The sequence below is a fragment of the Lepidochelys olivacea genome (genome assembly GCF_965140295.1).
Source record: "Lepidochelys olivacea isolate rLepOli2 genome assembly, chromosome: 1".
Lineage (NCBI taxonomy): Eukaryota > Metazoa > Chordata > Testudines > Cheloniidae > Lepidochelys > Lepidochelys olivacea.
The window spans coordinates 307,481,801-307,496,050 of record NC_140411.1 but is presented as its reverse complement, the minus strand read 5'-3'; the positions used below and the strand labels follow the sequence as shown (position 1 = coordinate 307,496,050).

General features: G+C 47.9%; 1 protein-coding gene across 2 annotated transcripts in view; it reads left to right on the top strand.

The window, feature by feature from the left end:
- Positions 1 to 14,250, top strand: part of ASZ1 (ankyrin repeat, SAM and basic leucine zipper domain containing 1) — a 106,714-nt gene that overhangs the window by 17,751 nt on the left and 74,713 nt on the right. For both annotated transcript variants that reach the window (XM_084616950.1, XM_084616951.1), the window contains exon 4: positions 964 to 1,075. In XM_084616950.1, coding sequence (XP_084473076.1) covers positions 964 to 1,075 — 112 coding nt within the window. The remainder of the gene's footprint in view (positions 1 to 963; positions 1,076 to 14,250) is intronic.

The following is a 14,250-nucleotide window of genomic DNA, read 5'->3' as shown; positions in this document are numbered from 1 at the left end:
TGTTTAAAGTCCTGCCTGCATTCAGTCAATGTGTCAGTGTTGGTATCTAATTTATATACATTTTGAATAAGATTTTGTCAACCAGTATGTCAAATGCATTACTAAGATCAATATATTAATCAACTGCATTATCTTTCTGCTCATGGAAGTTGAAAAATGACTTGTGGGAAATTTCATTTTGTGTAGTTACTTTGTTTCAAAATTCAGTCTTTTCAAATACTTTCTATAGCAGTGGTTCTCAACCTTTTCAGACTACTTTACACCTTTTCAGGAGTCAGATTTCTCTTGTGTACCCCTCAAGTTTCGCCTCACTTAAAAACTACTTGCTTACAAAATCAGACATAAAAATACGAAAGTGTCACAGCACATTATTGCTGAAAAATTGCTTACTTTCTCATTTTGTCTGTATGAAATTTTTGTTTATACTGACTTTGCTAGTGCTTTTTATGTAGCCTGTTGTAAAACTAGGCAAGTATCTAGATGAGTTGATGTAGCTCCTGGAAGACCTCTGTACCCCCAGGAATACACATACCTGTTGTTGAGAACCACTGTTCTATAGAAGACAATTTTTTCCTTTCCTTATACTTAAATTCACCTATATGTCCTAAAAGTGTTCAGTTCTTTGAAAATAAGACCACTTAATATACTTGATTATTTTTTTAAGCTTGGTCTTGGGTTTTTCCTACTCTTCAATTACTATTTCATTGTCTTCCTCAGTTGCTTCTCCTTCCTCTTCCTGAGTGGTTTCATCTGTCTTAATGGCTTCATTTACCTTAACTGAGCTGAACATTCTCAAATCTTTCAGTTGTTTCCAAAGATCAAATACTTTATTTTATCAAACTTGAGAATCTGTCTGAACTGTTGTAAAGATGTAATAATATTAAAAACACTCTGCTTCAGATTGTTACAAGGAGTACGTTATTTGTTGACATCACAATCCTCCAATTGTAATTTTCAATTCAGATCAATATACTGTATTAATGGCTGCATGTACTGCACGTGCTTCAGAGGAGCAGATTTTGAAGACTGTGGAACTACTTCTGTCAAGGAATGCCAATCCCAGTGTTGCTTGCCGGTAAAATATTTCATTTGTTAATCTTAAACTGTCAATGGAAATATTGTTAAAGACCACATGTGTAAAACTCAAGGAGCAGGCATGGGAAAGGATCAGGTTCTGGGAACCTCCTTTCCCTAATAGGAGCAGTCTTGAAGTGAGGAAACTGCTAGGCTCTTTCTCTATCTCGCCCGCATGATTTTCTCCTACGGTTGGGGAGGCAACAAAAGAAGTAGTGAGAGGTATGGGCCATCTCTTCTGTTCCTTACGCTGTCACCATTACTTGAGACATTATAGTATTTTTTTTTTCTTTCTTGGTGTCTCAGTGATGTGCTATTGCTGAAAATAAAGACACAAGGTTGGTGAGGTAATATTTTTTATTGGAGCAACTTCTGTTGGTTAAGGAGACAAGTTTTCCAGCTACGCAGAGCTGATCCAAAGAAGAGCTCCAATATAAGATATTACCTCACCCTCCTTGTCACTCTAATATCCTGTGACCAACATGGCTACAACAACATTGCTGATAACGTTGCTGTTTCTCTGTTGTCTGACATGTGCTGTTATTCTATTTCTATGTGTTATTGTTCACTTGGGTTGTCGTGGACAGTAGTGTGCTGGCTTTGTCATGCAACAATATTGACCAGTGTGATTCATGAAAAAAATCTCATCAGTTAATTGAGTGTATGCAACTATTTAAATTCTTTTACATGGTAATATAAATTGAGGATAAAGAAAATTATGAATTTGCTATACTATGGGTTTTGCATTCATATCATGTTTAATTAAATTAATTAATAAAATTAACTGAAAAAGTAACCTATTGCCTGCCCTTCTCCATCCTATGTTGTATAATGATGAGACAGTAAATAAAAAGTGAGTTCAGATTAATTTCCCCTCTCTATTTTCAGGCTTTGTATGTCTGGGGATTTATTCTAATTCTTTATATTACTCTTTCTCATAGGCATCTGCATTTTGTAAAGAAAAACTAAATTTTTTTTATAAAATAACATGGACAACAACATTAATAACATTCTTTTAAAGTTGTAACATCAAGCACTCCTGTTAGGAAATGCCAGAATTAAGGTTGCAATTTGGACCCTTTGTATGTATGATGATATATCATTGCATGATCATATCATATTTTTTCCACTGGACCCCACCCTCATTCAGTGCACAAGATGGATCTGCTGGCAGCATGAATCAAGGTTTTGTAGTGGAAGAGTCTGTCTATAAGGCCCTTGCCTCATTTATTGTAGAAGTTGGAAGGTATGTAGTGAATGAGGCAGAAGAATGCAGGAACAGGACAGTTTCAAGATTAAGGGTAGATGAATGCTGCCTTGAAGAATTGGATTCTATCCCTGCCTCTGCCACAGAGTTCCTATATGATGACAGACTAAACTTTTCAAAGATAGTCACTAATTTATGTTCTTTGAGTAGTGTCCCTATGGATGCTCCATTCTAGGTGCACATGCATCCCATGTGCCTCAGATTGGAGATTTTAGGGAGCAGTGCCAATTCAGCATGCATTCACCCCATGCAGCCTCATGTTCTACACTGTAGCTATATGGAGCTAGGCAGGCAAACCACCCTCAGTTTGTTCTCATCCGCCTCAGCAGTGTCCAAGTAGAGATGACCTCTACTGTATTTTTCTCTTATCTACTAAAAAAGAAAAGGAGTACTTGTGGCACCTTAGAGACTAACTAATTTATTGAGCATAAGCTTTCGTGAGCAAGTGAGCTGTAGCTCACGAGAGCTTATACTCAAATAAATTGGTTAGTCTCTGAGGTGCCACAAGTACTCCTTTTCTTTTTGTGAATACAGACTAACACAGCTGTTATTCTGGAATCTTATCTACTAGTTAGTGTTCACTTATGCACACACGCACACATATAGGTATTGTGACAAAGCTCTGTCCTTGCCGCCGTGGGTCCCACGTTTCCTGGTGGATTTCACTAGCCTCAGAGGCTCACTGTGACCCTCCACGTAACCCTTCTTTCTCTAGAGACAAGGGTCACAGTCTGCTGAGCCATTTTCATCATAAGCCAGCAAGGGAGGTGAGGAGAAGTTATCCTTCCTTGCACAGTCTCTGCTATCTCCCAGTCTCAGTGATTAATCAGGGGGCAAAGGTGGCCCACCCTTTACTCCAGGCTCCAGCCCAGGGACCCTAATAGTATCAGCTATGGTAGCTGACCTTTTAGAAACATGACATGTACAATTCCCTGGGCTACTTCCCCCACAGCAGCCCTCACTTCCTCAAGCTCCACTTCACCCTTACCTCAGGGCCTCCTTCCTTGTGCCTGATATGGTGTGTACTACTCAGCCTCTCCAGCAGCACAACTTCCTTCCACAGCTCCTGACATGCACACCCACCTGACTGACTGGGAGGCTTTTAACTAGTTTTAGCCAGCCCCGATTGGCTTCAGGTGTCCCAATCAACCTAGCATTCTCCCTGCCTTCTGGAAAGTTCTTAATTAGCCCCAGGTGTCTTAATTGACCTGGAGCAGCTTCCATTTCACTTAACCTGGTACCAGGGATTTGTTTAGCCCGGAGCTAATATATCTATCTCCCACTACTTTTCTATAGCTATCTTGCCTTGCCCTGTCACCTATCCCTCCCTCCCCCCCCCGCTCAACACCATAGAGTTGGGCAACTTGGGACGCCAGGCAGTATGCTCGTGACAGACCATCAGCGTTGCCATGGTGGCATCCAGCCCTGTGCCGTATGCGGAACTGGAATGGTTGGAGGGATAAGAACCACCTGGTGACCCTTGCATTCTTTTCCTTATTCCGCTGCATCCACTGGAGGGGTGCATGGTCCATCACAAGAGTAAATCGCCAGCCTAAGAGGTAATAACGCAATGTCTCCATAGCCCATTTGACAGCAAGGCATTCTCTCTCAAACTACTGCATATTTCTGTTCTCTTGGGAGAAGCTTTCTGCTTAGGTAGAGGATCGGGTGTTCCTCTTCTCCCACCATTTGCGACAGAACTGCTCCCAACCCCACCTTGGAAGCATCTGTTTGTAAAATAAATTCCCTATTAAAGTCCGGGGCTATGAGCAAGGGGTCATTACAGAGGGCCGTCCGAAGGTCTGTAAATGCCCCCTCTGCTGTGTCAGTCCACTTTACCATGTCTGGACCTCGGGCCTTCACCAGGTCCGTTAGGGGACTTGCCCTAGTGGCAAAGTGGGGAATAAACAGTCGGTAGTAGCCTACCACACCTAGGAACGCACGGACCTGCTTCTTTCAGGTCGGCCGGGGCCAGTTTTGAATTGCCTCTAGCTTGTTCGTTTGGGGCTTCACTATGCCCCTTCCCACAATATATCCCAGGTACCTAGCCTCTGCTAGCCCTATGGCGCATTTAGCGGGATTAACAGTGAGGCCAGCCCGCCTTAAGGTGCGCAGTACTGCCTCAACTTTCTCTAAGTGGGTCCCCAGTCTGGCATATAGATGATGACATCAACATGCATAACTAGTATGGGGGCACAGCAGCTTATCCATGAGGCGCTGGAATGTGGCTGGGGCCCCATGTAGCCCAGAAGGGAGGACGGTGTACTGGAATAGCCCATCCGGGGTGGACAGTGCTGTCTTTTCTTTAGCTTCTTTGGTCAGAGGAATCTGCCAGTACCCTTTTGTCAGATCCAGTGTAGTCAAGAATCGGTCAACCAGTCGGTCAACCAGTTCGTCGGTGTGTGGTATGGGGTATGCATCAAACTGGGATATTTTATTCAGTCGGCGAAAGTCATTACAGAATCTCATGGTACCGTCAGGTTTAGGCACTAGAACAATTGGACTGGACCACTGACTGTAAGATTCTTCAGTAACCCCTAATTCTAACATTTTCTTTACTTCGGCCTTGATTTCTTCTCTTTTGGCTGCTGGGATTCGGTAGGGTCTCAATGTTACCTTGGCTCCGGGAATCGTGCGGCTATGGTGTTAGGTCTCAGTCATCCGCCCTGGTTTTGTAGAGAACACATCTCTGTTGCGATTAATCATGTCTGCTGCTTCGATCTTTTGGATCAGCGGCAAGTCGGATGATATCCTCACTTGCTCGTGCAAGTTATCCTCCTGAGGAAGAGTCTCCTGCATAACTAAGCATGCCTCTTGATTGTGCCAAGGTTTTAGAGGATTGATGTGGTAAATTTGCTCCGATTTCCGGCGGCCTGGCTGCTGCACCTTATAGTTCACCTCTCCCATGGCTTTGATTATTTCGTAGGGTCCCTGCCACTGGGCCAACAGTTTACTTTCTGCTGTGGGCACCAGTACCATCACCTGATCCCCTGGTTGGAACTGTCGAAGCTTTGCTTGGTGGTTATAATGGGTTTGTTGGGTCTCCTGTGCTCTCTCCAAGTGCTCCTGTACAATAGGCGTAACTTGGGCTATCTGATCTCTCATCTGCAGTACATGCTCAACTATGTTCCTTCCGGGATTTGGCTCCTCTTCCCAGGCTTCTCTGGCTATATCCAATATGCCCCGAGGGTGGTGCCCATATAGTAGTTCGAATGGAGAAAAACCCGTGGAGGCTTGCGGAACCTCTCGGATGGCAAACATGAGGTAAGGCAATAGGGTATCCCAATCTTTCCCATCCCGGCTCACCATTTTCCTGATCATGGCCTTGAGGGTCCTATTGAATCTTTCCACAAGGCCATCTGTTTGCGGGTGGTATACAGAGGTCCGTAGGGCTTGTACGTGGAGCAATGAACAGAGACCTTTCATTAACTTGGGCACGAAAGGTGTCCCTTGATCAGTCAATATCTCCTTGGGTAGCACAACCTGGGCAAATATCTGTACTAGCTCCTTAGCTATTGTCTTGGAAGCTGTGTTGCACAGGGGAACAGCTTCCGGGTTGCATAGTCCAGTACAACAAGCACATATTGGTGGCCCCAAACTGTCTTCTCTAGGGGCCCTACCAGATCCATAGCTATCCGTTTGAAAGGAACCTCTATTATTGGAAGAGGTATCAAAGGAGCCCGCAAATGCGGGCGAGGGCTATGTAACTGACACTCCAGACAAGAGGTGCAGTATCGCTGGACATCTTCATGTACTCCTGGCCAGAAGAACCTCCGCAGGATCCGTGCCTGGGTTTTCTCTACCCCTAGGTGTCCTCCAAACAGGTGACAGTGGGAGAGACTCAATATGGCTTTTTGATGTTTTTGTGGCACTGGAAGTTGTTGTATCTCTTGCTCCTCCTTTTGCACCATGCGGTACAGGAGATCTGTCTTCACTATAAAGTAAGGTCAGGGACCCCGGACCTTCCCATCCACGGGTATCCCATCGATCTCGGCCACCTCTTTCCTGACGTTATCGTATCTGGGGTCCTCCGCCTGGTCCCACCCAAAAGTCTCTCTCCCAGGACTAACCTGCCCCAGCTCCTAGGAGCCGGCTTCTGCGTCTTCCAACGGCTCACCGCCATCATGGCTGGGGGCAGCTTCTGGCTCACCTTCTGTGGTGGAAGTTTCTCTGTTGGCTGCTCGCGTCCATCTGCCTACTAGGGAGGTCTTCTGGCCCTGGGTCAGGATCTGAGTTCCCAAGGCCTTCGCAGCCTTCCTCTCTTTTTTTGTCTTCCAGGTCTTTCGGGGGACTGAGAAAAGATCCTGAGAATCTCAGCAAACATTGGGTGTTGACATTCCCCCAGTGACGAGTCGCTGTCCTTAGGGTCCCCGCCTCCCTCCAGCCTCTCCGGAGGGAGTAAATTATCAAACCCTGGATAGTCCCTCCCAATGACTACAGGATATGGAAGTTTAGGAACTACACCCACGGTCACCTCAGTGGGGTTTCCCTGAACCTCTGTCTCCACTGGGATGGTGGGGTAATGGCTCACGGCCCCATGCACGCACGTCCCTGCTACACGTTTGGCTTGTAGCAGCTGACTGTTTTTTACCAGCTTACCCGATATGAGGGTGATAGCACTCCCAGAGTCCACAAGCGCTGTAGTCTCTGCTCCATTTATCCTCACTGACCTGGTGTAATTATGCAGGGCTAATGCGACCCCCTCGAGGTGGATAAGGGAGCATGGGACCTCCCAATCCCCCAAGTTACATTGCATAGGCTCCTCGGTGCTGGGACAGTGTGCTGCTTTGTGTCCCCACTCCCCACATGCATAACATCTATAATTGCTTTTAATCACTCCCCTATCCTGGGGATTAGGGGTTTAATCCCGGGATTCCCCCCAATCAGGCCAATCCCTTCCTTCTGGGGTCCCTGCTGGTTTTGCCCCCCCCTCTTCTTCCACCGAGGACTCCCCGGGGGTTTGGCTGCTCAACCTTCCAGGGTTGGGTGCTTGCTTCGAAAGGGGCCTTCCTTGGGTAGTCGGGTCAGTTCCCTGGCTGTCATCTGTCTTTCTACCAATGTGATCATCTCGTCGTATGTGGACAGATCGTTCTGGCCTACCCATTTGTGGAGATCTGGCAGCAGTCCCTGCATGTATGGTCGATGACCAGGGTCTCCAAAATCTCCTCCGGCTTGCACACCTCGGGCTGTAACCACTTCCATGCAAGGTGTACGAGGTCGAATAGCTCGGGGGTTTGTTCTCCTGGTATTTCCACTCATGGAACCTGTGGGCCCTTACTGCTGCCATTACCCCTGATCATGCTAGGATCTCTGCCTTCAGACAGGTATAGTCAATGGCATCCGTGGCAGACAAGTCAAAGTAGGCCTTCTGGGCCTCTCCACACAAAAAAGGGGCGAGAATGCTGGCCCACTGCTCCTGGGGCCATGCCTCATGCTGAGCAGTCCTTTCGAAGGAGAGGAGATATGCCTCTACGTCATCTCCTGATGTCATCTTTGGCAGACAACCAGTGGCCCTCAGGGTTCACGTCCCATCAGACCCCCAGGCCTGGGTGGTGAGGATCTTCAGCTGGTCCACCACCTCTCTCAAGAGGGCACAATCTTGGATCGCCTGGCTCATCAATAATTGATTGGTTTCCTGCTGTAGCCGCATAGACTCTTATGCCATTGCCTGAACCCGGGTGGCCTCCTGCTGGGCTGCCGTGGCTTCTACCAGAGCTCTTACCACCTCCTCCAATATGGTACAAAGCAAACAAACAAAAACCAAAAAAAAAAAAAATCCAAAACCCCAGTGCACTTTTTTTTTAAAACCTCTTTCTTCCACCACGCTGTGAATGAAGTTGCACTCCTGACGCCAGTTGTGACAAAGCTCTGTCCTTGCCTCCCTGGGTCCTGCGTTTCCTGGTGGATTTCACTAGCCTCAGAGGCTCACTGTGACCCTCCACGTAACCCTTCTTTCTCTAGAGACAAGGGTCACAGTCTGCTGAGCCATTTTCATCATAAGCCAGCAAGGGAGGTGAGGAGAAGTTATCCTTCCTTGCACAGTCTCTGCTATCTCCCAGTCTCAGTGATTAATCGGGGGCAAAGGTTGGGGGGAGCCTGGGCCCAGCCTCTACTCCAGGCTCCAGCCCAGGGACCCTAATAGTATCAGCTATGGTAGCTGACCTTTTAGAAACATGACATGTACAATTCCCTGGGCTACTTCCCCCACAGCAGCCCTCACTTCCTCAAGCTCCACTTCACCCTTACCTCAGGGCCTCCTTCCTTGTGCCTGATATGGTGTGTACTACTCAGCCTCTCCAGCAGCGCAACTTCCTTCCACAGCTCCTGACATGCACACCCACCTGACTGACTGGGAGGCTTTTAACTAGTTTTAGCCAGCCCCTGATTGGCTTCAGGTGTCCCAATCAACCTAGCATTCTCCCTGCCTTCTGGAAAGTTCTTAATTGGCCCCAGGTGTCTTAATTGACCTGGAGCAGCTTCCATTTCACTTAACCTGGTACCAGGGATTTGTTTAGCCTGGAGCTAATATATCTATCTCTCACTACTTTTCTATAGCCATCTGGCCTTGCCCCGTCACAGTATATAATTTTTAGTGTAAGGACCATTGTCCTTTCATGTGTGTGGTTTTTTTTCTCCCCTCACAGGAACTTAAACACTGGGAGAGCACACCTGGTTTTAAGTGCTACCTTTCATGCCAGAGGTGATCCTGGTGTATCTGTTGACTTGGGGAGTCACGTGTTGCCCAAAAGTTTAATTTCTTCCTAGGATTTAAATCTAGAGCCAGAAAGAACTGGGAACTTAAGCTTTGTCTTGCTTGGACTGGCTTCTGACCCTGGCCAGGGGGCACCCTCACCCCCCTCCATACAACAGTCTCCGAGCAAGTTGATTGCCTTGACCTCCTCAGTGCAGCACTCCCCTAGAGCATTGAAGAGGAAATTTCTGGAATCCTCTCAAAAGGACTCTAGGATGTGGGCTTCAAGCCCTCGAAGTAGAGAATCTACCTCAAAGAGGCAGTCTCCGCTTCAGACGACCACTTTGGCACCTACCAGTCTCCAACTCAGGACCCACAAAGCTGTAGGTTCCTCAGGTACCGTGAGCACCAGAAAGTCCAAGGACTCTCAGGGTTCCAGCTCTGGAAGATTGGTACCATCTGCAGATCAGAGCGGTAGGGAGAAGACCAGTTCTTCTAAACCGGTACCGAAAGAGCCTACCAGCTCGTTTGGCACTGCAAAAGACCAGACCAACACCTACTGGTCACTTATTGGAGCACACAAAACCTTCGGTACCATTGGCTGCCTCTCCCTGAGTTACTTCTGCCCAGGCAGCCTCCTCAATATCAACCACTGTTTCAGTAATGCAAGAGTTTCGATTCTCTCAGGATCTGGCAGTAGCAAAGACACCTGAATCTCTTTTATTCAACAACATCTTCTCAGTGCTGAGGATTTCTTGATCTCTGGACATTCCCCCAGTTTCAAGGGAGTGTCCCCCTATCTCAACGAGTGCCCCACCCATACCAACTGATGAGGAGGAGGAAGTTCTTTGAGTGCTTGCTCATGTCCCTTCCACAATAGGTGTGTACGCGCCACATACATCATTGCCAAAGATTTTTCCCTCAGTGGTATCCATCAGGCCAGCTCTAGCGCCCTCTGGTGCCATGTGCTCATGCACTGGTAAAAGGGGTGCCACTGGCCATGCACCCTTTCAGTTTCTTCTTATTGTCTCTGATGGTTGCTGGAACAACCTCTCTTGCTTTGGCAAGGCTTCTTCTCAGTGGTTTTTGGACTCTATCTCAAACTACCAAGCCGTACTGGGGAGATATGACTAAATCTCTGGGACTCCTTAGCGAAGTTCAAAGACGTTCTGCCTCAGGACTCAAGGCAGGAATTCTCTGCCCTCTTGGAGGAGGGTCAGAATATGGCCAGGACCTCACTCCAGGCGGCAGTGGATGCAGCCAACACAGCAGCCAGGATGATGGCCTCTGCTGTCACCATGAGGCAGTGCTCTTGGCTTCAGTCCTCAGGACTTCCTCATGAGGTCCAGCAGTCTATTCAGGACCTCCCTTTTGAAAGCTTCTCATTATTCTCAGAGCAGACGGACACAAGACTTTGTGGCCTGAAGGACTCAAGGGCCTTGGTCACTATGCTCTGTCGGCTTAGCTGTTGGGGCCTGAAGTGCTTCCTCTGTCTCACTTCTCAGCTCCACCACTGAGACAGAAACCCTATAAAAGGAAAGTGAGAGGTTACAAGTGACATCAACTGCTTTCTTCCACCTCAACCTCCCAGCTGGGGTCACATAGGTACTCCGGTGGGCCCAAGCAGGCCTTTTGAAGGTGCGCCAAAGGGCACTATACCAGTTCCCACCTCGGATCCTGCCTCCCTTTTATTTTTGGACTTTCTGGCCCACTTCAGACCAGTGTGGTCCTACATAATATAGGACCGCTGGGTGCTAAATACAGTGACGGTAGGCTATACCCTTCAGTTTTCGTCCACTCCTCCCTCCTACCCCCCATACACGTCCCTCTTCAGGGACCCTTCTCATGAGCAACTCCTCGCCCAGAAGGTGCAGTCCCTCCTACGGATGGGTGCCATAGAGGAGGTTCCTCAAGATTTGAGAGGGAATTGGTTTTACTCCCAATATTTCCTAATCTCAAAGGCCAAGGGGGGCTTTTGGTTCATTCTGGAGCTTCATGTCCTCAACGGATATCTCAAGAAACTGAGGTTCTGCATGGTCTCTCCATCATTCTCTCCCTAGATCCAGGGGACTGGTACACTGCCCTCGACTTAAAAGATGTCTAGTTTCACATTTCTCTCTTCCATGGCCATAGAAGATTTCTCAGGGTTTTTGTAAACCAAATCCACTACCAATTCACCACTCTTCCCTTCGGTCTGTGTGCAGCCCCCTAGGTTTTCACAAAGTGCATAATGGTGGTAGCGGCCTTTCTCAGATGGCAAGGCATTCAGTTCTACCCATACCTTAATGACCGGTTGATCAAGGGTTGTTCAGAGGCTCCCGTACAGAACAATATCAGCATGCTCCAAGTTACCTTCTGAGCACTGGGCCTGTTAATAAACAAACAAAAATTGACTTTTGTTCCAGTTCAGAGAATAAAGTTTATTGGGGTAGTGCTCGACTCGACCCAAGCCAGAGCCTTTCTTCCAGAGACCCAATTCCAGACTCTTGGTCCTGATATCCAAGTCATGGTCCACCCAATTAAGACAGCCTGAGTTTGGCTCAAGCTACCAGTGTACAAGGCCACATGCACTCAGCATGCAAGGCTGTGTCTCAGGCCCCTGCAGATGTGCTTAGTGTCAATTTAATCCCTGAACAGACACCACTTCGTTTCACCGCACTCTGTTCCACCGCTGGTCCTCACCTGGCCTGGGGGAAGGACCCAAGTTCGGTAATGATTGGGGTACCCTTTGTCGCCCCTCAGCTCTGTGTCCCTAGTCTCAGATGCATCAGACCTAGGTTGGGGAGCCCATATTGACAGCCTCAGGACTCAGGGCCTATGGTCCCAGGAAGAACTCTCCGTGCACATAAATGTCAGAGAACTCAGGGCTGTCTGCTCAACATGCCAAGTGTTCTTTCCCCAGATCTCAGGCAAGTGTTGCAAGTTCTGACAGATGATATTGCGGCAATGTTCTACGTCTACTCCAGGAAGCAGCAAGGAGTTCAATTCTCTGCCCTGTGTCAAGAGGCTGTCTGTCTATGGGACTTCTGCATGAAGCACTCCATCCACCTCGAGGCATCACATTTTTCAGGAACCTGGAATACACTGGCAGAACTCCTCAGCAGATCCTTTTCCTTTTGCCATGAGTGCACCCTTCACTCGGAGGTCTCCAGGTTCATTTTCCAGACGAGGGGGTTTCCCTAGGTAGACCTGGTCATGAACCAGAAGTGCAAGCAGTTTTGTTCACTGCAGGCATAGCCCAGGCTCCCTCTCAGATGTCTTCTTGCTCCCATGGACAGGGATCCTGTTCTATGCTTTCCCCCAGTCCCGCTGGTTCATAAGGTCCTCCTGAAAATTAAGCGGGACAAGGCAAGAGTTATTCTTATAGCCCTGGCATGGCCATGCCAACACTGGTTCAGCATGCTGCTGGATCTGTCAATAGCAGCCCCACTTCTCATTCCGCTCCCTCGGGACCTGATCTTAGAAGACTATGGTGGGTTACCAAAGTATTTGATCTTTGGAAATGACTGAAAGATTTGGGAATATTCACCTAGCTGCATGAATGTTACATGGCTGAACCCAGAGGAGCAGGCTTGTTCAGAAGAAGCTCAACAGGTCTTACTAGGTAGCCATCCGACAGGGTTACCTACCTGGCGAAATGCAAGCACTTCTCAATATGGGCATCTCAATGAGGTGTCTCTCCAATTCAGTCTTCCCTTCAGACTAGCTGGACTGCTTCCTCCATCTAAAGCAGGAAGATCTGGCCCTCGTGTCTGTCAGGTACATTTAGCAGCAGTCTCAGCCTTCCACCTGCCGGTGAGTGACAGGTCAGTGCTCTCTCACAAGAGGACAGTCTGGTTTCTTAAGGGACTGGAGAGACCCTATCCTCAGGTCTGTAAGTTGATCCCTCCATGGGACTTAAACCTGGTTCTGTCAAGGTTCATGGGTCCTCCCTTCTACTTCTCTCTTTGAAGATTGCCTTCTTGGCGGTGATCACCTCAGCCAGAAGATCTCTGAAATCAAGTCCCTTATGTCAGAACCACCATACACTGTGTTCTTATGATAGAATCATAGAATATCAGGGTTGGAAGGGACCTCAGGAGGTCATCTAGTCCAACTTCCTGCTCAAAGCAGGACCAATCCCCAACTAAAGCATCCCAGCCAGGGCTTTGTCAAGCCTGACCTTAAAAACTTCTAAGGAAGGAGATTCCACCACCTCCCTAGGTAACCCATTCCAGTGCTTCACCACCCTCCTAGTGAAAAAGTTTTTCCTAATATCTAACCTAGACCTCCCCCACTGCAACTTGAGATCATTACTCCTTGTTCTGTCATCTGTTACCACTGAGAACAGTCCAGATCCATCCTCTTTGGAACCCCCTTTCAGGTAGTTGAAAGCAGCTATCAAATCCCCCCTCATTCTTCTCTTCCACAGACTAAACATTCCCAGTTCCCTCACCCTCTCCTCATAAGTCGTGCTGCAGTCCCCTAATCATTTTTGTTGCCCTCTGCTGGACTCTCTCCAATTTTTCCACATCCTTCTTGTAGTGTGGGGCCCAAAACTGGACACAGTACTCCAGATGAGGCCTCGCCATGTCGAATAGAGGGGAATGATCACGTCCCTCGATCTACTGGCAATGCTCATACAGCCCAAAATGCCGTTAGCCTTCTTGGCAACAAGGGCACACTGTTGACTCATATCCAGCTTCTCATCCACTGTAACCCCTAGGTCCTTTTCTGCAGAACTGCTGCCCTACCCGCTCGGTCCCTAGTCTGTAGCGGTGCATGGGATTCTTCCGTCATAAGTGCAGGACTCTGCACTTGTCCTTGTTGAACCTCATCAGATTTCTTTTGGCCCAATCCTCTAATTTGTCTAGGACCCTCTGTATCCTATCCCTACCCTCCAGCATATCTACCACTCCTCTCAATTTAGTGTCATCTGCAAACTTGCTGAGGGTGCAGTCCACGCCATCCTCCAGATCATTAATGAAGATTTTTGAACAAAACCGGTCTGAGGACCGACCCTTGGGGCACTCTGCTTGATACCGACTGCCAACTAGACATGGAGCCATTGATCACTACCCATTGAGCCCGATGATCTAGCCAGCTTTCTGTCCACCTTATAGTCCATTCATCCAGCCCATACTTTAACTTGCTGGCAAGAATACTGTGGGAGACCGTATCAAAAGCTTTCCTAAAGTCAAGGAATAACACTTCCGCTGCTTTCCCGTCATCCAGAGAG